This window comes from Heloderma suspectum, chromosome 2, assembly GCF_057233095.1.
Source record: "Heloderma suspectum isolate Gila_16-S chromosome 2, 16-S_ref, whole genome shotgun sequence".
Lineage (NCBI taxonomy): Eukaryota > Metazoa > Chordata > Lepidosauria > Squamata > Helodermatidae > Heloderma > Heloderma suspectum.
The window spans coordinates 186,560,736-186,586,539 of NC_139459.1; the positions used below are offsets into that span (position 1 = coordinate 186,560,736).

At 48.9% G+C, this 25,804-nt stretch overlaps 1 protein-coding gene across 6 annotated transcripts in view; it reads left to right on the forward strand.

Annotated features, from left to right (window-relative positions):
* Window positions 1-2,614: 2,614 nt before the first annotated feature.
* The window catches only part of CALCOCO1 (calcium binding and coiled-coil domain 1), a 31,830-nt gene continuing 8,640 nt past the window's right edge, over window positions 2,615-25,804 (forward strand). The window contains exons 1-14 of one of the 6 annotated variants that reach the window (XM_084836715.1): window positions 2,615-2,721; window positions 8,681-8,835; window positions 11,357-11,462; window positions 12,401-12,600; window positions 14,155-14,313; window positions 15,729-15,877; window positions 18,051-18,141; window positions 18,261-18,416; window positions 19,799-20,053; window positions 20,886-21,011; window positions 22,617-22,712; window positions 23,127-23,238; window positions 23,712-23,917; window positions 24,811-24,917. In XM_084836715.1, coding sequence (XP_084692841.1) covers window positions 8,695-8,835; window positions 11,357-11,462; window positions 12,401-12,600; window positions 14,155-14,313; window positions 15,729-15,877; window positions 18,051-18,141; window positions 18,261-18,416; window positions 19,799-20,053; window positions 20,886-21,011; window positions 22,617-22,712; window positions 23,127-23,238; window positions 23,712-23,917; window positions 24,811-24,917 — 1,904 coding nt within the window. In that variant the 5' untranslated portion in view covers window positions 2,615-2,721; window positions 8,681-8,694. The other 5 variants (XM_084836714.1, XM_084836716.1, XM_084836717.1 and 2 more) reach the window with 5 other exon arrangements.

Genomic DNA, 25,804 nt, shown 5'->3' on the forward strand with positions numbered 1-25,804 from the left:
GGCACAGTCTAGCCTTTGTTGGATACAACGCTGGTTGCTGTAGTCTGATGTTGACATGTGGTTGGATCTCTGTGTTATTGACCTTTAGATTTCTGATTGTACTGATGCTGCCTTTTGGACTCTGATTATACTTGACTGATATCCTTTGCATTTGACCTTGGCTGTGTGTCTGACTCCTCTTTGGAAAATCTATGTTTGTCCAGTAAACTGTGCTTGACTTCTGGCTTGCTTTGACTTCTCTCTTGTAATTAGCTTTGTGTTTGTATAACAAGGAGCCTAACTTAATTGAAGCAAGACACATACATCCCAGATTCTGACCAGGCCCTATTTGAAGGCAAATCATAGTGCTATATTGACCTGTTCACAGTAACCAGACAGCAAACTCAGAGAGGTTGGAACTGAGACTAAAAGCCATCAAGTCCAACCAGTGTAGGTAGGGCCCTCATCCATCTGTCTCTTTGTGTACACACCCCAAATTGATGTACCTAATACAGATCACACAGCATGACACAAGCAGGGAGGAGATGCATCACAGAGCATGCTTCTGGATTCACTTCTTTCAAGAACGGAGCCCATCTCCTCTTGATGTAATCCAGTCCTGCAGATGTGTTGGACTACGCTCCCTATAAGCCTGAACTTTCAGTGGCTAGGTATGATGGGAACTGTAGTCCAACACATCTTGAGGTCATCAGGTTCAGGAAGGCTGATGTAACCCTAACAGTGGTGCCAGTGTTTTGACTGGCCTGGCTTTTTGTGTCTTCAGCAGCAGCCTAACCCACTAAGTACCATTTTTGGTAGAAAGGCTGGGTACAAACCAAATAAATAAAATAAGTAAATGGACATTTACCAGGGAAAATTCAGCTCACCGTGAAGATAAAGTGATGGGGAAAACATCACCTCCTTAATGTTTATCTGTGTCAGGCAAAGAAGTATGGTCTCCCTCTCACCCAGGATGGATTGGTTGTAATGGTAGCTCACCTTCACAACAGCCAGAATGTGGAGTCACAGATATAGGCAACCTGGTGCCCTCCCGATGTTTTGCACTATAACCGCCATAACCCCTGATCATTGACCATGCTGGCTGGGGGCTAAAGGAGTTGTATTCCAAAACACTTGGGAGGACACCAGGTGGCCTCTCCCTTTCAGCTAATATAATACATGTTGAGATAATGTATCAAGCACTGGCATTAGCAGACAGGTAGCTGCCACTCACAGATAATTTGTTAGGCACACAAATCTAAAAGGTCCATGGATTGTCCATGACTGAGATTTCTCAACACCCCGGCGGAAAGTTGCTTTAGGAATATTCCAGATAGAAAAGAGTATGCTTCCAGAGGACGCTTTTATTGTGCAGTTGCTTTACAGAATGCTAGGAGGGTCCAGACACTGTCATCTTCCATTTTTATCTCTCCAGTGTTTATCCCACGGCTACTTCCATCTTCTTTTTTTACTATAGAAAATCCATTAAGGGTGCAATCCTGTGCATGTTTAGGCGGAGAACAGGCCTATAACTCCCAGCATTCCCCAGCTCATTTGCAAGTTAATGTAGATAAACTTAAACGTGGGTGATCTCTTGGGCTTGCCAGCGTGGGTGGCTAGATAGGCGCGCTAGGCGCGCGGGGAGGGGTGTTGAGGTTGCAGTGCTTCAAATAGAAATCAGCTGTACCTAATAATATACTAAGGCCTGTAATTCCTAAAGCTATTCCTGGAGGAGGGGAAACGTGAACGATAGGAATTTCAAGGCACAGGGAACAGAAAAACAGAAGGCTGGAAGATGGAAACGGGGGTGGGGCGGATAATGTTTGCATGACACACTGATTTTTTGGCTTTGCATGCGACATGTCCTTTCCTGTCCTTTACACTTGCAGGAGTGAAGTTTGGCTTTTGTAAGGACGCATCATCAAATGTCAATGACTTCCTGTGCAGATTTTGTACGCGCGCGCTCTCGCTCTCCGTGTAGATCTGAGATTGCTTGTTTAGATTTCTATCTTCCTAGGTATGCACTTGTGTTTATTTCTGCCTCTTTGTGGATGTGGTGGTGGTGAAGTTAGCAAGCGTCCTACCTCTGCGTGCTTGTAGACATTCTCTATATGCATATCGGCGTGTGTGCACGCTGTGCAATTTTGTGTCCCCGTTGTATGTAATGCCGTGCTGCTGCTTTTTTTTTCTTTTTCTTTTTTAATCCCCTGGCTGTATTCTTTCCTATTGGCGTTCAGATTCCATCGCTGTGCTTTCACGGGTCTGCTCCGTCCGTGTGTTTTTATACTGCTTCGTTCGCATTTCCGCGGAGTCTGCGTGCAAATTGCCCGTCATACGAACTAGAAGCACCCCCGCAAGCCAGGGCCAAGGCCTCTGCTCCACGAAGGGCGCCCTCAGGCTATGGGATTCCCCGCTGGGGCAACTTGAGCCCCGTCTGAATTATTGACTCTCCTCTTCCAATAAACGACTTCCATATCTCTCGGCCGATGCGGCCCCCTGGAACTTGGAGTCCCTCGGGCCCCAGGTTCCCCTCGGGCTCCTCGGCCTTGGAACTACCGAACCCACAATCCCTGGCGGTCTCGCCGGCCTCGTGCGGCTCTTTGGGAGCTGGAGTCTCTCCGCTTCGCTCCTTCTCATTTACGAGCAGACGGAAGGCACTACACTTCCCAGCAGCACTTGGGAGTCTCGCCTGCCTCCGCCTCTCCCAGCTGGCTTAAAGGCTGTTATTGTTGTTGCTAAAAGGTTAGTGGAACAGCTGGTTGCTGTCTGGGTAAGAGACGTCTTCTGTATTGGGGAGGGGGGATCTTTCTGCTTTTTCTCCTCCTCGCCTGCCTCTGCTGCTGCTTCTGCTTAGAAGGGGATGGAAGGAGTGGATTTGGGGTGCATTGGGGGTGATCCCTTCCCCCCCTCTAGTTCAGGAATATTTAGCCACCTACACGTCCTGTCAGTGTTGTAAGCAAAAAAAAGAAAAAGGAGGGGCGATTTGCATTGATTCTCTCTCCCTCCTATCTTTAAAAAAAAAAAAAAACTGTGTGTGTTCGGGGATGGGAGGAGAAAACCAAGGGCTTTAGCAGGCCTTCCACTCTGAACTTGCAGCGCAGAAGGGAAGAGGCTGGGGAGAGCAGGCAGACGATTAACAGTGCAATGCTATACATGTCTACTCAGAAGTAAGTCCCTTTATTTTCAAGGGAGCTTCCTCCCGGGTAAAAGTGAATAGGATTGCGGCTTAAGGGAGTTGCTGCACTAACCAAAGAAATGCTTAGATCTTCCAGAACTACTTTTACTTCTGATCCCCCCACCACTAATACACGCACACACCTCCAAAGCCTCCCAGTTTTGAGACACCAAAAATCTTATCTTCCTACTTTATGGGCCGCAAATGATCTATTCCTGCCTTTCATTTGTTTTGCTTTTTGCCCTCATTCTGCTCTATTTGCCCTGTCTATCTTATTTCTGACCCCGGGCCTACCCAAAAGCATAACTGTGAATACCATGTGTAAGGTCTGTGTGAGAGCTGACTTGAGAAGGAGAGCGTAATGAGGCTTGTGGTTTTCTTGGAAACTCAGTTTCCTTTGTCTGGCTTTGAGCAGCTGGATCCAAACCCCCGATGCTGATAGGAGGGTGCTTTTGCAGGAGAACTGCAGCCTTTCCCAAAACAAGGTGGGGATTTAAGAGCCGCCTCATTTCCCAAAATTGCACACGGTGTCACCACCCTCTCGCAAACCGGGATGATGGGATCCTTGCGCAAGCCTCACCCCAAGCCAGCCGAGATACTCAAACTTCTCCTTGATGCTTCCCACGCTTCTGCTTCTAAGATGAACAGATCTGATTGCTGGTTTGTTTTGCTGTACCCAGCACAGACATGTCCAGACTGTTTCTTGGTCTCTGATTGGTGTCCTAATTGGAGAAGCGCCACCCAGTACAGCTCACCCCCCACCCCAGATGCTCCTGAAGAAAGGAATTTGGCCGGCAGAGCACAGAGCTGCCAGGGTTTCATTTACCATGTGGCTTGCCTCAGCCTCTGCCTGGGTCACAGAGGGCATTTGGGGATAAGCTTGTTGCCTTGGCTTGTTCTGTAGATCCAAAGGTATGTCATATAGGCCCCACTCAACAAGGTTTTGTAACAGGCCTTCTCCGAGGAAAATACACAGTGTCTGGGCCTTTTTAGTTTAGAAAAAGGCAAGTATAGAGCAGGAATAGAGAAACTGGATCGGGAGAGGTTTTTCTCTGTATCTCATAATATTGGAACCCAGGGTCACCCAGTGAAGCTGAATGTTGGGAGATTCTGGATAGACAAAAGGAAGGACTGCTTCACATGCGACATAGTCAAACTATGGAATAATTCACTGCCAAAGATGTGGTGATGGCCACCAACTTGGTTGGCTTTGAAAGGGGTTTAGACAAATTCATGGAGGATAAGGGCACAATCTTATGCATGTTTAGACAGAAAAAAATGTCCTACAACTCCCAGCATTCCCCAGCTAGCATGGTTGGCTGAAGAATCCTGGGAATTCTAGGACGTATTTCTGTCTAAACATGCATAGGATTGCACCCTAAGTCTATCAGTGGGTGCTAGTCCTGATAGCTATATATTACCTCCAGATTGAGGCACACTATGTTGCCTCTGAATATTAGTTGCTGGGTAATAATAGCAGCTGTTTCCCTGATATCCAACGTGTGGGTTCGTGGGGACATCTGGTTGGCCACTGTGTGAAAGACGCTGGACTAGATAGCCCTTTGGTTTGATCCAGCAGGGCATTTCTTACGTTCTTAAGCAGCCAACCTGTGCCCTCTCAATTTGGGGGGCTACAACTCCCGTCATCCCTGACAATTGGCCATACTGTCTGGGGCTGGTGGGAGTTGTAGTCCAAAACATCTGTGGGGCACCAGGTTGGGGAAGGCTGTTCTTAAGTACTGGAGGAGAAATTCATTGTAAACAGTCCGTTCCAGGTGCTTTTGGGCGCACAGGCAAGAGACCTGCACATAAACCTGATACATCCCCAGCAACAGCAAGTCACTCAGTTATGTGATCCTTAATCAACACTCATAAGTATGGAAAAAAGGCCTTGCTGGATGAGACCAAAGCCTTTATCATTCAGCATCCTGTTTCCATCATCAAGCCAGTGAGATGCTCCTGGGATCTCTCAAACAGAGTGTGAAGATGGTGGCCATCTCTCTGCTGTTTGCGTGCAGAATCTGGTATTCAGACATATGCTGCCTTTGCACATGGTGATTCCATTTCACCTTTGTGGCTACAAGCTGTTGATAGAACTATAGTACAAGAATGTGCCTAATTCTTCCAGTCATCAGTGGGGGGAATGCAAGGGGTGAATTTTTGTGCAAAAAAAGACTGTAAACTCAGTTCTGATACAAAATCAAATTCCTTGGCTGAGCACATGCTCAGGGGACCCTAATTCTCTGTATTTCAGACCTACTACCACCACTGTTTTGCACCTGGTTCCAGTTGGTGGACCTCAAGGTTCTACTAACAAAACAAAGTAGATCCTGCAAGCCTGAAGTCTGCCTGCCATCGGCCTCCAAAGACACCCTTCCAAGTCTATGTTCTAAAAGCTCTTTTCTGCTACCATGGGGGCTAGAAACTTTCTCCCTTTAAAAAAAAAAAAAAAATGGTAGAACTACCAGTGAAGTATGTGCTATGCTGCAGTGTGGCAAATTGTCACATTAGACCTGTTCATTCCCACAGTCTCCTGGGTTGCCGAGGGGGAGAAGGAGTCTTAGACATGGTTATATCATTAGGAAGCATACTAGTTACTTTTTAGAGTCTTAAGGCTAAACTTGTTAATACTTGTTCTATATCTTTTGCTCCTCCTGTAAAACAAAGCCAAGAGCAGGAGCATGGTATCCAGGCTACATTCCAGTGTGGGCAACTAGGGCCTTCTCATCCTGTTCTTTTAATTTTATGATGCTCTGGACCTTGGGCCTCTGTTCTGCTGCATTGCAACTGAACTTATTTTATTCTATAAACACAGCCGCCCTTCGACAGGAGTTTGCCAGTAAAACATTTTATTCCCAGTAAAGCAAATACAATTTAAAAAAACAGAACTTAAAAACAGTCCAATTGCAAGAGCTGCAGGTCATAACCAGGTGATTAAACCTAACAAAAGGCTTTGAAAACATTTTAAATCTTCTTGTCAACATCCTGGAGTACCTAGGCAACTAAACAAAAGTCTGTGGTGGCAAAATCACATCACCGTTGGTACCAGGTGAGCTTCTTTGGAGAAAGCATTTGAAATCCATGAGGTGCCTCAACCGAGAAAGCCCTGTCTCTGGTTACCTCTCACCTCACTTCTGATGGTACGGTGACTCAGAAGAGAGCTTCTGAGGATGGCTGTAAGCAATACAGAGGCTCATGTGGGAGGAGCCATCCTTATATGTGCTGTGCTCAACTCTGGTCAGTGCTCAAAGATGCTGTCTGTCGACAACTTACACAAGGAAGAAACCTTCCGCCTTGAAATTTCATCTCTTCTGCCATGCCTTTGGCTTCACCTTTCAGCCCTCCTCCTCTCCTGACAGCACTGAATAGCATTCATCCCCAGCTGCATCCTTGCCTGTCCTCTCCCTTTCTTGTCTCTTCTCACTGTTACACTCTAAATTGTAGCTGCCTTGAGGCAGAGACTTGTGTGGATAGATGATAGAGGTGTGTGCGCATATGTATAAAAAATGCACTCACATCACAATGTGCCATGTGCAAACTGATGGTGCCGCATAAATAAATCATAACAATTAATAATTAACTGATTCTCATAGCTTGTTGTTGTTCAATTGTGTCCGACTCTTCGTGACCCCATGGACCATAGCATGCCAGGCCTTCCTGTCTGCGCTCTCTCCTGGAGTGTGCTCAAGTCCATATTCATTGCATCGGTGATGCTATCTAGCCATCTCATCCTCTGCCGTCCCCTTCTCCTTTTGCCTTCAGTCTTTCCCAGCATCAGGGTCTTTTCCAGTGACTTTTCTCTTCGCATTAGGTGGCCAAAATATTTGAGCTTCAGCTTCAGTATCTGTCCTTCCAAGGGATATACAATCTGCAAAAGACTGAGGAGGTGCTCCTTCCGTGTCCTGCATGGCTGTATCCTTTCCTCATGGCCTCCATCCATGTTCCCCAGTAATGCACATTGCTTATCCACATTTCCCTTCCTGCCCAAAGGCAACACTTCGCCAAAGCTTTCCTAGTTTTGCCAAAAACAAAACAAAACCCCCCGACATTTGGATTTAGAGTGAAGTATGTGGATGAAGCATATGAATTATGCAGAATGAGCAGATTCTATTGCTTTGCACAGTCTTAATTTGACCCACCAAAAGGGAGGCACAACATAGGTACCAGTGCTCTGTATTCTGCAATCATACCACCCTAAGGTAAAAATGGAAATGGGGCCAGAATTCTGTGTCCTGGGAATTGTGATGATGGTGGTGTTTTCAGCAAAGTGTCTATGGAGTGTCATGTTGGGCAGATAATTATATAGCCAACATACCCCTTCAGCAAAAAAAAGGCAGGTCCCTGCCTCAAGGAGCTTACTATCTTGATTTCAACAGTGGAGAAGACATGAGAAGTACGGGGGCGGGGAGGAAAGAAAGAGAAAGCAAGAATAGTAAAGGATGAATGTGAGCAAATGCAGTTAACACATACTGAGGCTGTGTTTCTGTCTGGGGTGAGGACAAGAAAGGCTTGTAAGTTGGTGGGCAACACCTAGCGAAATGGTACGAAGGGTGGGTGACAAGAGCAGGGTATCCAGTGGTCAGTTGCAGGGCTTCAGTGCCATCCATAGATCCCCATCGAACACACACAAAGCTGGCACCTAGCAGAAATTAAACAAGTGTTGCGAAAAATAATCAGAAGTGTATGCGCATTTGTCATGCAGCCTTTCAGAAGTCACAGGTCTCGGCTTTTCTCACTGCAGAATTTTTAGCACAAGCCTCGGCCTTGCCCCAGATGAACATACAAAGTTGCGTTGTCCTGAAGTGGACCGACTGGTCCATTTGCCCAGTATTGTCTAACTTGGCAGCCAGTGGGTCTCGGGCATTGGAAGGCCTTTCCTAGTTCTGCTAGCAGAAATCCTTTTAAGTGGAGATGGCAGGGACTGACCCTGGGACCTTCTGCCTGTAAAGCACGTGCTGCTTTTCCCACTGAGCGATGCCCCCTCATTGGCCCCTAATGGTGCATAGGTAGGGCAAGCAGTTCATCGAATCTCAGACCAGCATCCTGAGATGTGTGTGCGGCCATCAAGGGCCCATCTTGATGGTTGAGCTATGTGTGCATAGTTGAACTGTGAAATTCACCACCACAGGATGTAGTGATGGCCATCAACTTGGATGGCTTTAAAAGGGGGTTAGACAAATTCCTGAAGGAGAAGTCTATCCATGGCTACTAGGCTTGAGGGCTATGTGCTACCTCCAGTAACAGGGCGGTATGCCTGTGTACACCAGTTGTTGGGGAATATGGGCAGGAGGGTGCTCTTGAACTCGTGTCCTGCTTGTGATTTCCTGGTCAACAGGTAATTGGCCTCTGTGAGAACAGAATGCTGGACCAGATGGACCTTTGGTCTGATCCAGCAGGGCTCTTCTGATGTTCTTCTGAGCTGGCCTTTGGACAGGCAAGCCCCGTCGCCCATCGAGCTGCACTTCCTATGCCATCATTACAGTCCTCCTTGCCTCGCTAACTCACCTCCCTCCATTTGCTTTGCAGCCCAAGCCACCAAGATGGAAGAGGGGCAGTCCCACCCTGGCGTGGCTTTCCTCAATGTGGCCTCGAGCTATGTGCCCCACACCAAGGTGGAGTGTTACTACACCCTGCCGTCCAGCCTGAAGCCATCAGCCAGAGATTGGATTGGGATCTTTAAGGTATTACAATGGGGGAGAAGTGGCCGTGGGTACATGTGGGGAGTTTCTAGGAATGTGAGAGGCCTGGACTCCGGGTTTGTTAAATGCTGTTGCTTGCTGTGAACAGGGTGAGCAACGTGTGGCCCTCCAGATGTTGTTGGATTGGAGTTCCCATCAGCCCTAGCCAGCATAGCCCATGGTGATGGATGCTGGGAGCTGCAGTCCAACAACATCTGGAGGGCCAGAAGTTGCCCACCCCTGCTTTTTTTAAAAAAAAAGACTCAAAGAGCAGCTGCAATTCCCTCAACTATTTATCACTGCCAGTTCTGACAGTGCTCAGTATCAAAGGGGTATTGATCACACTGTTGGACTACATTTAGCAGGCCTGGTCTACAAATGCAGTAGAACGTTGTGGTAGAATGGATTGCACCACTTCAGACAGCAGGTGTCAGGGCGGTGGGAGTGGGGAGCGGTGATTTTTTAAAAATACTTTTCTGTATTAAAAAAAAAAGAACTCCCCTGTTAATAAAAAGCTAGCACGGTAGGGGGCTGACTGTGTCTTAATGATGTTCTGATGGTTTCTTTGTTTACTTGCAGCAGGTTTTGTGTATGGGGAAGCATTCAAAAACAGCCTTCCTAAAGATATGAAGGTGGCGGGGGGGGGGGGGAACGACAAGAAAAAAGCAGGGGAGGGCAGAAAAATGTGGGGGAAAGTCATTTTTTCTGGGTTTTGGAAAATTTCCAAAACATGTTCTCCCAGAATTTTTTCATTCCCCGCCTCCAGTTGTTTTTTCCCAAACCTTCACATCTCTAAGCATACACACACACACACTCGAAATGGGATTTTGCCATTTATCCCCACTTTCCGCTGCACATGTAAAGCAAACCCCAGAGTCCACCCAGCATAGTACTTGAGGAGATGGGGAGAAAGGGAGAAAAATTCTCCCTTTGTGCATCCACAGAAGAAGCGCAGGACTGTGTATGCAGGAAAAAACTGGTGGTTTCCCTACCACGGTCATTGGGAATTGAAACTCCAGGATCCAATTCAGCATTCTTACCATTCCTTCTAACGCTGTTAGGGAAAATTCTTCACACCCCTGTGAAACATCTGGATTTGCCTTGTGCCCCAGAAGGTGAGAAATCCCTCATCAACCCTAGGGATGTCCAGTAGTGGTTCTTCATTATTACTTTCATATCCAGCCTTTTATCCTATTGCAGGGAACTTAAAGCATTTTACATGTTCCTCCTCCTCCTCTCCGTTTTATCCTCACAACAACCCTGTGAGGTAGGTTAGGCTGAGAGTCAGTGACTGGCCCAAAGTCACTGAGCAAGCTTCATGGCAGAATGGGCACTAGAACCCGGGTCTCTCGAGTCCTAGTCCAACGCTCCAACTGCTACACCATGCTCTAACCTCTGTATCACACTTGTTCTTTAGCAGTGCTACTGACACAAGAGTGCAATGTACCTTGGATAATCACTATGGCCTAGTCTCCAAACACAACAGGATGAGGAGTCCGAGAATCATAGCATTTTAGAATTGGAAGGGACCTTGGGGGCCACTGACTCCAGCTTCCTGCTCAGTACAAGCACAGCATCCCTGGCAGATGCCCATCCTGTTCTTAAATACCTCCAGCAAAGGAAAGCCCACCACTTACCAAGGCAGCCTGTTCCGTTGTTGAATGGCTCTGCACTGTTAGGAAGTTTCTCCTCATGTTTAGCTGAAACCTGCAATTACCACCCAACTGGTTCTAGTCCTTCCCGCTGGAGCAACAGAGAACAAATTTGCTCCATCTTCTGCCTTGCAGCTCTTCAGGAATTTGAAGACGGCTCCAGGCTAAACATACCCAGCACTTTCAACCATTCCTCATAGAACTTGTTCTCCAGACCCCCTCACCATTCTGGCAGCCCTTCTCTGGACTCGCTCCAGTTTGCCATTGCCCTTCTTAAAATGTGGTCCCTGGAACTGGACACAAGGTGGTAGGATTGACTGTGATTCCTTCAATCTGCAGGTGGAAGGATCACTTTGTTGACTCCTCCCCTGCATGTTAAAAATACCCTGCCTGCATAAAGAAAACTGCATATTAAAAACCTCCATGCAAGCAGAAACCTAGAAAATAGGCTGAGCTATAACTTTTCTCCTCGAGCTGCTCTTTTTCTAACTTCAGGGATGGAGAGAGAGAGAGAGATGGGGGAGTGGCACAGACACCTGCAGTCTAAAGGGGTACAGTCCACGCTAGCACCTCATCTTGTCATATGTATAAACCAGGCCTAAATGAGAGGTGGTTGGGAATCTCTGGGCAGCCCTGATCTTGAGACTAAAACAATGAATAGAGTTGTGTTCCTTGCTGCAGCCCTTGTCTCCTGCCCTGCTGTGGCTCCTGCCATGTTTGGAGAAAGGGGAGGTAAATGTGGATGCATCTCATCTTTCCCCAGTATCTCTTTCATGTCCCCCATCACATACAGTAGTGTGTTGACCTAAACAATGTGCCTAGAGGGAGCTATAGAGATGTGGATCATTCTCATGCGCTCTTCCCGCTCCCAGGTGGAAGCCTCTTCAGTGCGTGATTATTACACCTTTGTGTGGTGCACAGTGCCAGATGGCGGAGCTTCTGCAGGAGACTTTCTTCACTGTAGCGTGCAGTTCCAAGGTGGGTATATTAAATCAGATGGTCCATGGCAGGCTAGCCAGAAGCGCAGTGGTTGGATCACAACTGAACTGAGGTTTCCTAACCAAGGTGGAAAGGTTAGTTCTCAGGAAATGGAGAACAAGACAGAAAGAAGAGGACAGGTGGGAACCACTGAATTTTGCTGCAGCTGGTGTGAGCAACGTTCTTGGCCAGCCCTTCACTTTCGTAACATGTGCGCAAGTCTTAAAACTGCATGCACAAACATCTTATACCAGCTTTTCCCCAACCTGGTGCCCTCCAGATATTTTCGGCTACAACTCCCAGCATCCCTGGCCACTGGCTATGTTGGCTGGGGATGATGGGAATTAAAGTCCAAAATATCCAGAGTGTACCAGGTTGGTGAAGGCTGTCTTACACTGTACGCATGACAGGCGAAATCAAGTTTTTAGTCTATCTGCAAACGGTTCACACAGCCATTGGCTCAACTGCTGTGGTGTCACAGAATGTTTATGGGCATTCCAGCCACTGATGGAGTGCTAGCTTCTATTTATTTGTTTATTATTTTAATACCTCACTTTTCTTTATAAAATAAATTCAGAGAAGCTTATGAAAAAGTTCATGAAATGCATAAAACACAATAAAAGTCCAAATTGCCAAAATCAATTTCACGCAATGCAAGCAAGAGCAAGATAAAACAATTCAGCGTAAAAACAGAGAGACAACACTTTAGCCTACACTAAAAGCTAAAATAAAATAAAAATCTACAAAATAAAAAATCCTAGCAGCTCACCTGCAACATAAGAGAGAGGGAGCCAACTGAAATCAAAGTCCTAATTTCTTAACCTTCCTTTTCCTTTTATGTTGCATGTAAACCCTTTTGATTTCCTTAAGCCTCATATCGTTGCACTGATAAGAGCATCAGTGCAATAATCAGCCAAACACTTCTGTCCTGTTTACAGCCAGCTACCTGCCTAAGCCAAGCCCCCAGCAATACCAGTTCCGTTATGTGGATCGCCGTGGGGAGGTGCGTGGTCAAAGCTCCCCTTTCCAGTTCAGCGAGCCACGGCCCATGGATGAGCTTGTCACCCTTGAGGAGGCTAGCGATGACAGCGGGGACACTGACATGTTGCTGGTGGTTCCCAAGGCCACCCTGCTAGAGGTAATGTACTTAAAGCAATGTCCTGGAGCTCAGTGGTTCCCATTTTAACCCATCAATCCTGGCCCAGGCTCTGCCTCTTGTATTCTCTTTCTGTGGCTGTTCAGCAGGGGAGATCTTTCGCTGCCATATAGGTTAGATGCATGCTGGACAACGTGGAAAGTCTTTCCAAGGGAGGGAAGGGTTTAAAACAGAGATGGGGTTCCTGTGGACCCTCCAGATGTTGTGGGGAGACATCATGAACCATGCTGGCTGGGGATGATGGGACTTGGGGTCCAAGAACATCTTGCAGGCTTGTCTCCCTTACTGTTCCCCTCCTTTTAACACTGCTTCTCATGCTGTTTGCCTCACTACCTTATTAGTGTTGGACTTAGCCCAGGAAGACATGGGTTCGCTTAACCATGAAGTTCTCTGGGTAACCTTGAGCCACTTCGTATCTCTCAGTCCAGCCTACTTCACAGGATTATTGTGAGGATAAACTGGAAGGCTTCCTGAAGCTCCTTGGCGTACAAGTGTTAATAATAATAATAATAATAATAATAATAATAATAATAATAATAGAAGCTCCCTACACCTTGCAACAATCCCTATGTCAGGGGTGGGGAACCTGTGGCCCTCCAGAAGGGCTTGGACTCCTAACTCCCATCGTCCCCAGCCAGGGTGGCCATGGATGATGGGAGTTGTGGTCCAGGTTCCCTATCCTTGCTTGTAGGTGTTCAGACAGAACGCAGTGCCCTCCTACAGGCACACCAGGAAATACAGGTATGTGCGATTAGCAGGCAGTGAGAGGAAGCCTCTGGATTGGCTAGGCCTGGTATAAGTATTAGAAGTTTGGCCTTCTGTTTTTGCCAGGTCAACATAACAGGGCTTCTCACCTGTTGCACTCCTCCTGTTCAAGCTTCCCCTTCGGTTCTAGTAACTGACTTGCTACGACTCCAAAACCAGAGAACAATGACTCCAGGCCTTGTACCAAGTATGGGCTCTTAGAGCCGTGACTTGGCCTTGACTGTACCACTTCCTGCAGGATGGTACCACATCAGACTGCGTGGGGAGGGGGAGCCCCATGTTTGAAGTTGCCCCATGGAGATCATCTTCCTGTACATGGCAAGCTAATATACTTGGCAGAAGACTTAGGCTGAAGCACGTCTCCTCGACATCCTTGCTTTCCACGTGCGGGGTGCTTTTTTAAATAAAATGGGGGAGCATTCAAATATATGATCTCTGAAGTGTTACTGCCCAGAAGGTCTGTATCATGTGCTGTTTCTTCTGGACTATCTCTGTATCTCAGTCCTACGAGAGCAGTGCAGGGACAACGACATGTTGTTCAACTGCTAAGCATGCCTGTGTATATCAGTTGCCAAGGGGGAGGGTGCTGTTGCGTTTGTGTCCTGCTTGTGAGTCTCCCGCGGGCAGCTGGTTGGCCACTGTGTGAGCAGAATGCTGGACTAGGTGGACCCTTGGTCTGGTCTAGCAGGGCTCTTCTGATGTTCCTAGCTGCTGAATTTGTTCCCTGGCCTGTGTCAACCCCGCTTTGGCATTTCTCCCCGCCCCTCACAGACACAGCTGGAGGAGAGCCGTCAGGAGCAGGGGGCCCTGTTGCGGGAGTCGTGCCGCCTGAAGAATGAGGCTCAAGAACTGCGAAGCCGCATGGCTGAGCTAGAAGTGGTGCTTGGCTCCCTGCGCGATGAGCATTCCAAGCTGGCGGCGCAATACAAGGTAAGGAAGGAAGGAAGGATCTGGGTATTCTCACTCCTTCCAGAGCTGGGGCTGGGGGAATTGTGCCCTGTTCTCCTGTCACGGGGCTCATTTGAGAATGGATGCCTTCATCAGGAGGGCTAAGGTGGCCAGATAACCTCACCTGAAGCCTGAACCAAAAGCTGAAGTGGAGTCTAGGTATCACAGGGGTGTTGAACCAAATCCAGCCCACCTGGGGTCCCAATCCAGCCTGGGGTGAGAGCATCAAGTTAAAATAGGCAACTATTTTTGGTATTTTAGTCCCACCCCTTTTCTTTCGACTCCTCCCACCACTGCAGCACAGCCCCCAAAGCTTCTCTGAAGATGAATTTGGCCCTCGTGCTGAAAGTGGTTCAACACCCCTGAGTGATCGGGACCCCCTTGTCCCATTGTAGAGATGGGTGATTTCCCCCACCCCTGCTTATGCCAGACTGGCTCAGAAAATTGCTTATTTATTTATTTATTTATTTATTTAAATGTGCACACCACCCTTCAAGCACGTTATCGGAATGGCTTCCAATGAAGTGTTTTTTAAAACACCGTAAAATAACCAATCCAAGCCGAAAATAACAGTTCATAGCCAAATAATCCAGGTAAAACAGAGCAGTAGAAGTTATAAGGCTGGGAAAATAGAAAAAAAATATATTTGTCTGGCCCTGGAAAGACATCAGAGTGGTGCCAAGCAAGCCTACCTGGGGAGAGCTTCCCAAAGCCGCCGGAAAGTCCCTCTTCCCAGGAACCACCTGCAGCACCGAAGATGATAGGGAAAGATGATGATAGCCTCCCCAAAGCTTGGAAATAGCTCATCTTGTTTTCCAAAAGCAATCCAACTTTGGATGTTGCCCATCCAGCTCTTCTGATCCCCCTTCACCTTTCTTCAATACTGTTCAACACCTCTGTTCCCCTTAGGTTTGCTTCAGCGCCCCTTTCCCCCACTAGCATTCGATTCTGCTTCCTTCTTGGATTAGTCATGGGGCTGATCCCACCCAATCAGGGATCCACCGTGGACAGGATGGTGACAAGATGATGCCTAGCCAATCAGCTTTGGTTGCAAATCAATGTCACTGAAGAGAAAGGAAACAGAAATAAGAACAAGAGGCAGCTATTTAAACAAGCACGCGCACGCACCCAAGTGTGCTAAAAATCCACTGAAACAGGGAGATGTCCTCCACAGTAAGGTTTGAGTTGTTCAACAGAAGAGGAAGAATTTCTGGGGTGGTCTCCTCATGTTCAGTTCTAATCTGTACTTCTAGGCTCTGTTTCCTCCCTGTGCTTGGAGCTATAAGGTTTTCTATCGCACGCACAGGTTATCAACAATCTTATTTGCTGAAAGTTTCACATTTCCTCTAAACACCTTGGATGTTATTTACTCCTCTGCCTCCTCCCTCCCACACCAGGAATTGTCAATTTGTTTAGCGGAAGTATCCAAGCAGAAAGAGACACTAAGCCTTCAAGAAGCTGTGCACTTGGCCCGAATCCAGGAACTGGAAGGTGATATCCAAGCCATGGGTGAGAAGATGTTGCAGAGAGAGACCGAACTAGACAGGTGAGGGTCATGGCTGGAGAGCCCCACAAGAGTATAGCCAGAAGAGACCTTATGGCTGTTTAGATCCCAGCTTTCCCCAATCAGGTGCCCTCCAGACTGTGGCTCCCATCATTCCCACCTGACAGTGATGGGAGTTGTAGTCCAACACTGACTGGAGGGCACCAAGTTTGGGAAGGCTGCTACATCCTACATATATATACTAATAGTGTGTGACTCCTTGTGTAGCCAAAATGTTACCACCCACGCCCATGAGGGAAGGATCGCCAGTCTTGGGAGCCCCCCAGCAATTACAGAAGGACCAAAAAAAAATATTTAGGGGAAAAAATTCTAAAATAGCAGAGGGAGGCAAGAACAACTCTATGGGGACTGAGAGTGCTCAGTGGAAATAGGACGCTGACTGGCTGTTGTGGGGAGAAACAATGGATAATGGAGAAAAGGGGAGGGGGTAATGGACTACTCTGAAACGGGGTATGACTGGCACCCTGCACAGGATCACTGCACACTGTAGCTTCGTACCTGTAAATGCTAACAAGTAAATACGAGGGTCTTCTACCACTAAAGTGGGCTCTGGCTACCCTTTTCGTTGTTTTCATTGATGGTGGATGAGTTACTGGAGAAAGGCAGGAGTTCACAGTCCACTTTTATGGACCATGTCTGCTTTGTCTTCCTCACATGCTGAAAAATTTTTTTGTATGTCCCCTCGTGTTCCAGAAATTGCAGCTCAAGTGCATAGCATGATGGGTCCTCAGGCGCTGAGAGCATAGTTAAGGGAGAGGGATCCCTCTGCAGCAGGGGTGCAGAACCTCTTTCATCCCAAGGGTCAAATTCCATTTCGGAGAAGCTCTCGGCCGCATTCCAGTGGTTGGTGGGCCCCAAATCCTAGCATATTTTAGCTGAAAACTCGTACTGCCAGTGACTAAGCCTTAGGAGAGGAATTTCACCCTTTTAGAATGGGGGAAAAACTGCACAAACGTTGGGAAACCAACAAACAACAGGAGACCGGGAAAAGTGAGTAGGGCCAGGGGAAGGGGGTATTGCCATCTGGGGACTCTGGGCATGCCAGATTTGCCCCCAGGGCTGAGGTTCTGCACCCATGTTCTGAGGGCTTGCAAACAACACAAGCAAGACTCGAGCTGTGATCGCAGAGCTCTTATTCTGAAGGATGAATTCCCATCTACACCAACAATTCCGTGGCGTTTCAGACACGTCCACTTGACAGCCATCTTGGGCTATTCACAGTCTGTTGTGGGGCTGAGTGGAACTGTAAATTCCATTCACTGTGAGGCCGACAGGCATTGAATCACCAGATGATAAATGGCATCTTCTGAGCTGCGAAAGCCTCAGCCATCATGAAACCAGTAGGTTGCGTCTCTACAATCCCTAAACCTGCATGCCTTCCTCCAGAGATGACAGCCCCATGGTTGTTTACAGTTGATCCAAAACAGAGTTGAATATACAAGTCTTTGATCTCATCTGAGGATGTTGATTACAACTCAGCCAGGTTCGCAATCTCTGGTCTGTGAATTAAATAGGCCTACAATCTGCATGGAGGCAAGGGATTGAAAAAAATTTAGCTGTGGGCATTGCTCTTAACACTGATTGACTCCACTTGCCCTCAGTGAATCAGATTTTGTTGGGGGAAGTTCCACCCACAGACACTGGTCGGTTAAGGGCTGGCTGTGCCTGATCTGGTCTGATCTCGGAAGCTAAGCAGGGTCAGCCCTGGTTAGTCCTTGGATGGGAGACCACCTGGGAATCAGGCTTCCTGCATTGAGCAGGGGGTTGGACTCGATGGTCTTGTAGGCCCCTTCCAACCCTATGATAAAAGAGTGATTGTCACAGCCATGCCTGCACAGCGGCCATTTTGTGACTGGTGCCCACTGTACTTTCTCAGGATTCCCCTGTGCCCACAGGCCCCAAAAGATGGGGACCCCATCTTAGCATCTGGTAACTTTTGAGGCGAATGAAACTCTACTAAAGTATAATCTTAGGGCGAGGCCTAGTGAGCTCCTGGCTGTGTATTCTGTTTTACTGGGGAGGACAGAGTCGCTGAGGCAAAGGGCTCCTCCAAGCCATTTCCAGTGGTGCCGCAGTGCTGAAAAGAAAACGGGTCTCTAGATCCCAGGGCCACTGCTTCTCACACTTGCACACCCTTTATCCCTTTTGGCCCCAGGGTGAAGGACACAGTCAAGTCTTTGCTGCGGGAACAGGAGCAAATTCATCATCAGCTCAAAGAGGAGAATGCAGAGAAAGAGCAGTTCCAGGTGAGTGTGGAGAAGGGAGGGGTTCGAGAAGAGGGCACAAATGAGAGTGGGCATCCAAGTGGGGTGGGGGGAGTAGAGCAAGCATTCCTGTTGTGATCACCTCCCTTTCCCCTCCCCAGGTCAAGCTGCAGGCCTCGGAGGAGGAGAGCCGCAGCCTGGCTTCCGACCTGCAGGAAGCCAAGACCCTTCATGTCGAGAGGGTCTCGCAGACTCTGGTGCTGCAGGAGGATATCAGCAAGTTGCAGCAGAAGCTGGCAGCCGCTAATCGCCGCGCTGTAAGTGCTCAAACTCAGGCACCCGTTAACCTCAGACCTAGAGACCAAATCGGGCCCTCCTGTGGTCCCAGTCCAGCCCTCGGGGGTTCTCCAGATGGCCTTGCAGTCTATGCCTCCCGCATCTCCTCTCCACCAGTCTTCACTGTTTAGATCCTGGGAGGAAAGGAGAGCTGGCAACTATGGGTTCCAGAGAAAGCAGATCTCGGAGCCTGGACTGCAGGCTGCCATCTCTGAGTCACAGAAAGAAGTACGGTTGAACGCTTAGGCCCAGAATAAGGATACTTCATAGGCCAAGACCCCATGATGATTTTGCCCAAGACCAAAATGCCTTTTCTCTGAGGTGTAGAGAATTTTTCCAGTGTTTGAATCCTAAGAGAAAGAAAGGGATTTTGAGCTGTAAGATTTTTTTTCAAGAAATCCACGTTTTAATACTGCATCTCTCTTTATTTTCATATGTAGCATGCAAGTAATAAGTAAAGGTACACCTCTCTCCATAATGTGCTCCATAGCTGAGAAGCCCATGCTGCCATATAGTGGCCAAATGCACTTCAATCCAACCAGTGTCTGGAGGAAAACAGAGTGGCTGACAACAGTTGGCTGTCCCTGATTTAGGCACAACCATCAGGACCTCTCGCTCTGTGTGGACTTGTAGGGTAGAGGGGTATGTGGCTGGGAGTCAGGATGCCAGGATTTTATTCTTGGGTGTGGGAAAGGTGTCGAATGGCAACCTTGGCTTTGGGAGAGTCAGATGGCCACGGAGATGCAATTAATGTGAGACGGATGCGGTCAGGCTGTAGGGAACCTGCGGCCTTCCAGATGTTGTTGGAGTATAACTTCCCACATCCCTGAACATCGGCCAGGGGTGGAGAAGTTTGGGTAGTCCAGGGGCCAATTTCCAGCCCCTGGACCCTACTGTGGGCTGCGCCCCTGTCACCACCGCTGCATGTGATGGTGCAGTGGCAACAAAACCAAAACCCAGTGGTGGTTGCTGAAATCTGGTGGCAAACCATTACGGAGCCTAAGGCCAAACTTAGTGAGAAAACAAGCTAATTTGGGGCTTTCTAAGGCTCCGTAGCCAAATTCGGTGGCATGGCAGCAGGGGCTGGAGGACAGGGGGCACATGCACTCTATGGTTTGTGCATTGCCCACAGCTGCCGTTGGCCATAATAGCTGATGGAACCTGGAGTCAAATGAAATCCAGAGGGCCACAGGTTCCCCATCTCTGGATTAAGTGATATAACTGAATAGTGTTTACTGCATATAGCGCTGTTGGTGATTTTGAGGGCCTTAGGCCGCCTGCCATGTTAATATCCCACGTATCTCCTCCTTGCCTCCCTGTGCACATTCATCCCACGACCACCCTGCCCCTCCTGTTTTTCCAGGCTCAGATGGAGTCCTTTTGCGAACAGCTGCGCTCCACGCAGGACGTCCTGGCCGCCAGCCAGCAGAAGGTGGCCCTCTTAGGGGAAGAGTTGGCCAGCGTGGCCTCCATCCGGGACCGCACCATCTCTGACCTGCACAAGAGCCGCCTCGAGGCGGCCGAGACCAACATCAAACTTGCTGACATGACCCTCAAGTGGAAAGAGGGCAAAGGCCAGTGGTGGAAGGAGAAGGCCACCCTGCTGCAGAACATGGAGGTTTGTGAGGCACATAGACATCACCTCCCAGTCCTGCTTAGCAGGTGCTCCACTCCGCTTCCTGCAGCACAGCTCCTCTGTCATTGCACACGCTCAATACATTCACCCATGTGCACTGTATATTCTCTTTTGAGTGGGGAGGGAGTAAAGTGCAGTGGACGGAGCAAAGGGAACATGGCATACGCTGGAGCAATCATCAGCCCTTTGTGCAGGGATGAAATTATAGCATGGAGGAGATCTTAATTTTGTATGCAGAAAGAGTGAGTTTCCCATTTGGATGATGGATGTTAGCACTTTTTGTCTGTGTGCAAATGCTTGGATCCTGATGACAAGACTTAATGTTTGAGGGCATGGGGTTGTCTCTTTTTTTTAAGCCCATTGCTTTGGAAACTCATTGTTCTGTGTTTTAAAGCCCCAAAAGATTCTCCCAGACAAACTTCCTGGGTAATATTTTGAGGTCACAGTGAGGAGTGCAGAGATACGGATGTTACTTTTCCGACAGTACTACACTAGGTCATCTGATACAGGCTAACTAAAGCTAGATGTTAGTTGTTGGGAATGGATGGGAAGGAAATTCTATCCTTTCAAATTTTACATATAGAAATCGTGTTTTGGATTTGAATTCTGGACATTCGCTGAGTGTTTTAAAGTAACGTACACACAATTTCATGTTTTCCATTTCCCTTGCCCTGTGCACCCCTTTCCCCTCTGCTTTATGCAGTCCTCCCACTTGCCGATTCTCAGCTTAGACATGATGAATTACTCCATGGCGAGGGCGGAGTTGCATCCTGCCCCACACTAACCATTCAATTCAACCCTGTGGTGTTGGTAGGCAGAGAAGGACAAGATCCTGAAGCTGAGTGCTGAGGTGCTGCGCCTAGAGAAGAGCCTGCAAGAAGAGCGGGCACAGCGCCAGGTGCTGCGCACCGAGTTGGCACAAGAGCGTGACTCCAGCCTGGTAAACCAGGGCAGGGGGGTGGAATCCCATTGCCCGAGGCAGGAGAAAAACAACCATCCCTTTTGCGCTTCGGTTTTCCTTCGGTACCCACTCCCACTAATACCGATTACTTGCATGCTTGCCTAGTAATATCACCAAGCTACACTTAGGGCATTGTTTTTATGTTCAGCTTCCTTTCCTGCCATAAGGATGGGTTGCAAGACATCCTTACCCACCTGTATCCTCAAGCTGTGGTGGTCACCAACCTAGAAGGTTTTGAAGCGGAAGTTTCTACATGCACAGAGGATGGGTTGACCGGTGTCTATTTGCAAAAGTGGCTAAGGACATGTGGGGCCCGCAACAAAATGTTGCAGTGTGGAATGCTGCTGTTCAGGATTCCTGCCACTCCACTCCATTCCATCCCCACCTCTTTTCCACCTCCCCCCCCAAAAAAAACAGCCAGTCGTCATTGTTCAGCCATTAAGTGCACTCAGTCTTCAGTGGGCTGCTTTAGGGATCCCCCCTCATAGGGTTTTCCCCCATAAAGAGGTTTTGTACTTCTGCAAGCCCGTGGAGTTCCCCCAAGCCTGCTGATAGATTCCTGTCTCTTGTGTGTGGGTGGTGCCATTTTGACTACATAAGCCACAGCACTTGCAGCCTGAACATCAAAACTAGAGGGAATGACGGGATTTCTATAAAGGAGCAATATGGCTCTCTGAGTACCAGATGCCGAGGATGACAGTAGGGAGTGGGCATCACCTTCGTGCCAAGCTGTTGAGCTTTTTAGGGCCATCTGTCCGGCCACTGTTGGGAACCAGATTGCTGGGCTAGATGAACCCCTAGTTGGACCCAGCATGACAATTCTGATGTTCTCATTTTCTCCTCCTCCCAGCTTAGCTTGTGACTTAGGCTGCGCTGGCCTAGCCTCTAAGGTAGAAGTGTTCTGGCTCATCTGGGGTCCATATCTGGCCCTCCGAGTTTCCCCAGATGGCCACACGCCCTACCCCAACCACCAATCGTTTGGTGCTTTTCCAGCTTTGTGCAGTACTAAAAGGTTGAAATGCCTCTCCTAAAGCTTAGTTAGTGGCAGTAAGTGCTTGAAGCTAAAAGATGCTGGAACATTTGGCATTCTGGCCCCGCCCCTTTTGCCCCGCCTACCACTGGAATGTGGCCCCCGAGACCTTCTCTGAAATGGAATCCGGCCCTCAGGCTGAAAGAGGTTCTGCACCCCTGATATAAGAGAAAATAATTGTTACTATAGGGGATCCTATCTGTGTATCCGAAAGAGGCTGAGGACATTTCGTGGTGGGAGGTGTCGAGGGGAGGCCGTGCCCCATACATGAAAACAGCTGAGGGCTGAGGGACAATCTGCCAGACAGTGAAAGTAACTTAAGGTGCAAGCCTATGCGTGTTTAGATAGGGAAAAGGCCTACAACTCCCAGCATTCCCCAGCCAGCCATACTGGCTGGAGAACGCTGGGAGCTGTAGGCCTTTATCTAAACATGCATAGGCTTGTGCCCTTAGTTAGGTTCCTTTCTCACGATGCGAGGGCTGAATATTTGGCCTCACAGCAGAGCCCGTAACTCATATTCTGCTGTGCGCAAACTCTCACCTTTACCCCATCAGGTGCAGGTCTCCGAGAGCCGCCGAGAGTTACGTGAGCTGCGGGCTGCACTGCAGGTTGCCCAGAAGGAGAAGGAGCAGCTGCAGGCCGAAAAGCAGGTCAGTGTGGTGTCCAGGGCTGTGCGGAGTAGAGTCCAAAGGGACCAGCAACCAGAAAGCACATGTTTGTGAACGGGGGGAGAAACGGCACCTATGGCCATAGAAGGCTGGGGGTGTGAGGGAGCGGCAAGAGGAGGGTCCTTGACAGGAATTTTGTGGGGCTGCAGACTGCGTCAGATGTTTGTTCAGAGTCTACAGCAGGGACAAGCAACTTGGTCCTCTCCAGCTATGTTGGACTAGAAGTCCCATAACCCATGACCACTGGCCATGAGGCTGATGGGGGTTGTAGTCCCAAACCCCTGGAGGGCACCAGGTTGCCTGCCTCTGGTCTAGAGTGCCGTGCTCTCCCCCTCCTTCGTTCTAGCACCTGATGCTGACCCTTCTGTGTCCCCTTTCCTTGTCCCCCGCCTTCAGGAGCTGCTGGTGTATGTAAGGCGCCTTGAAGAGCGTCTGGAGAAAGTAGCTGATGAGAAATGGAGTGAATCAGTTCTGGTGGATGAAGAGGAGACGACACTAGATACTCCTGGTCAGTCCCATCCCCCTGCCCACCCCGATGCATGTCACTGCTAGGCATTGCTGCCCAGTTATACTTCCCAGGCCCTCCCCCACCATCCTCCCCATTCGTGTCATGGATTGCTCTATATTCAGAAGTGTCCTTTTTTTTTCCTGCTGAGACACTGGAGGATGAAGGCCAATTCTTATGGACCCTGGTCATTTTTCCTGGCCTTTTCCACCTGTGCCTGAAGGAGCCAAGTTTGATTTCACATTTTAAAGTGCATTTTAAAGTGCATTCCACATGCTAAAGTGCCGCCAGGTATGATTTCACATCCTAAAGTACATTCTGCAAAATAGAATGTTGAATTTGCTTCTGGAGTCAAAACATGGGTGTATTTGCATCATTGCTGTCTGGGAAGATTTTCATCATGCTTGCACATGCGCCCTGGGAATTGCTGACCCTGCGCTCTCATTCTTCTGCTCCCCCATACGCGCGTTTCCCAGGCTCCCTGGACTCCCCGCTGTCTGACTCTGAGGATGAATGCCCTGAGGACATGCGCCTGCCCGCCCCCTACAGCCTGTGTGACAACCGGGCAGCTACCACCACCCCACCCTGTGCCCGTGGGCCTGCTCACACGGTGGTGATCAACCAGCCCGCACCCACTGCCAACCAGATCAAACAAGCAGCCGAGGATTCCAGTTCTGACTCGGTGAGGCTCGGGGGGGGCAGAGGGTCAGGGAGGTGTGCCACTCAGTCAGGGAGCGGAGCATGGGCCTGGCCACACTTTCTGAAGTGAAGATCCAAAGAATTGCTTTGCTGGTAGAGGCCAAGGGGATCAGCGAGGCATCACTCTGTGTCCAAGAGTGGCCAGCCCATTGCCCTTGGAAAGCTCTCCCGCAAGGCATGCTGGAGAGCACTGAAGTTCCCATTCTAGCTGTTATGATAAAGAGATCCATCCTTCCCCCACATCTTGGAGCAATGGAATCCATTAGCTCAGGGGTGGGGAACTGGCATGTTTCCCTTCCAGCCACCACCACCACCCCACACACACACACCCCTTTCACCCTGCTGGGTTGGGGATTTGGCTGTTCATTCACCAGGGACTCTGTCCTCTGTGGATCGTGTTGCCTCCACCCCCAGTAATTTACTCCAGCCTTCCCAGACTGGCACCCCTCCTAATGCTTTGGACTACAACTCCCAGGATCCCTGTCCATTGGGCTTGCTGGTTAGGGTGATGGAAGTTTCAATCCAGAAACCTCTGGAGGGCACCAGCGTGGGGAACACTGGTTTACTCTGTCTGGCCACAGTTCTCCAGGGTCTCAGACAGAGGGGTTTCCCATCACCTGCTACCTGGGATTCTTTTTTGCCAGACATGACAGGGATGACACCTGGGACCTTCTGCATGCAAAGTGGAGACTTGTGAGAGTGAGAGAGAGACTGAGACAGCATAAAGATGTGTTATAGCTCCACCTGATCACCCAGGCGATGGCAGTCTCCCCTGGGGGCATAGGGGAAAGGATGCACCAGCGTGGCAGCACTGAGTTGCATGGAGGTAGCAAAAGCCAGGCACACTTGGACCGCTTCTTTCTTCCCTCTATTTAGGAGGCAGAGGATGAGAAGGCCGTCCTGATGGCAGCTGCGCAGAGCGGCGGCGAAGAAACCAGTCTGCTCCTCCCAGAGCTGAGCAGCGGCTTCTACGAAGTGGCCAGGTGAGGGGAGCTGGGATGCTCCAGATTCCATTTTGACTACAGCACTTGTCTCCAAGGAGGAGTTAGGAGAGACTGCATGGCCTCAGCAGCTTTCGACAGGGCGGTGCGTATGCGCCGGAGTGCAGAAACAGCATAGATGGTGGGAGCAGAATTTTCTAGCAAAGCCAGAATAAATCGTGTAAAATCTTTTTTTAAAGCCCAGAATAAATCATGCAAAGTCAGAGGCATATGCCGATTTTCGGAATTTATATAGGGTTGCAGCTTTTGACTTTCCTTGGCACAGAATGCGGATTGCTCAAGAACAGAATTTTAAATGGTTTTAGCACAGGGTACATGCAGCCTTGACTATGGAGATCTGGAGCCAAAGGTTTATCAAGTTATTCTGCATCCGAAACTGATTCCATGCCTCTGGGGCATGAGCACCTCTCTCTTCTGCCTATTCTCTCTCCCAGATTTTTATTGACTTTCAGTTTCAGACTTCTCTTTCTGACCTCCCCTTTATTTCTCTCATCCCCAGTGCCAAGCCCAGCTACTTCCTTTGGCTTGCTGCTTCTGCGTGCCCCTTTCTTGGGCTTTTCTAGGCCTGTTCATCCTTTGCCCCCCCCCCTTTCCTTGGCCCTGCCTCTCAGTAATGGTCATTCTGAGGGTCCCATGGATTAACCCTGTGTTCTCTGAAGAAGGACTTCATTTGGTTTGCCTGAAACCTGCTGCCTGTAAAACAGCACATGGCCCCAAATGTCTTGAAGTGCTTCCCACCCTTTTCGGTCATGATCTTGCAAACACCTGTCCTGTCCTGTGTCTGACAGGATGGCCCCGTTGACTTTGGTATCGCAACCCCAGGAGTCTTGTGTCTTGTCTGCCTTAGCGAGACAGCACCAGACTCTCTA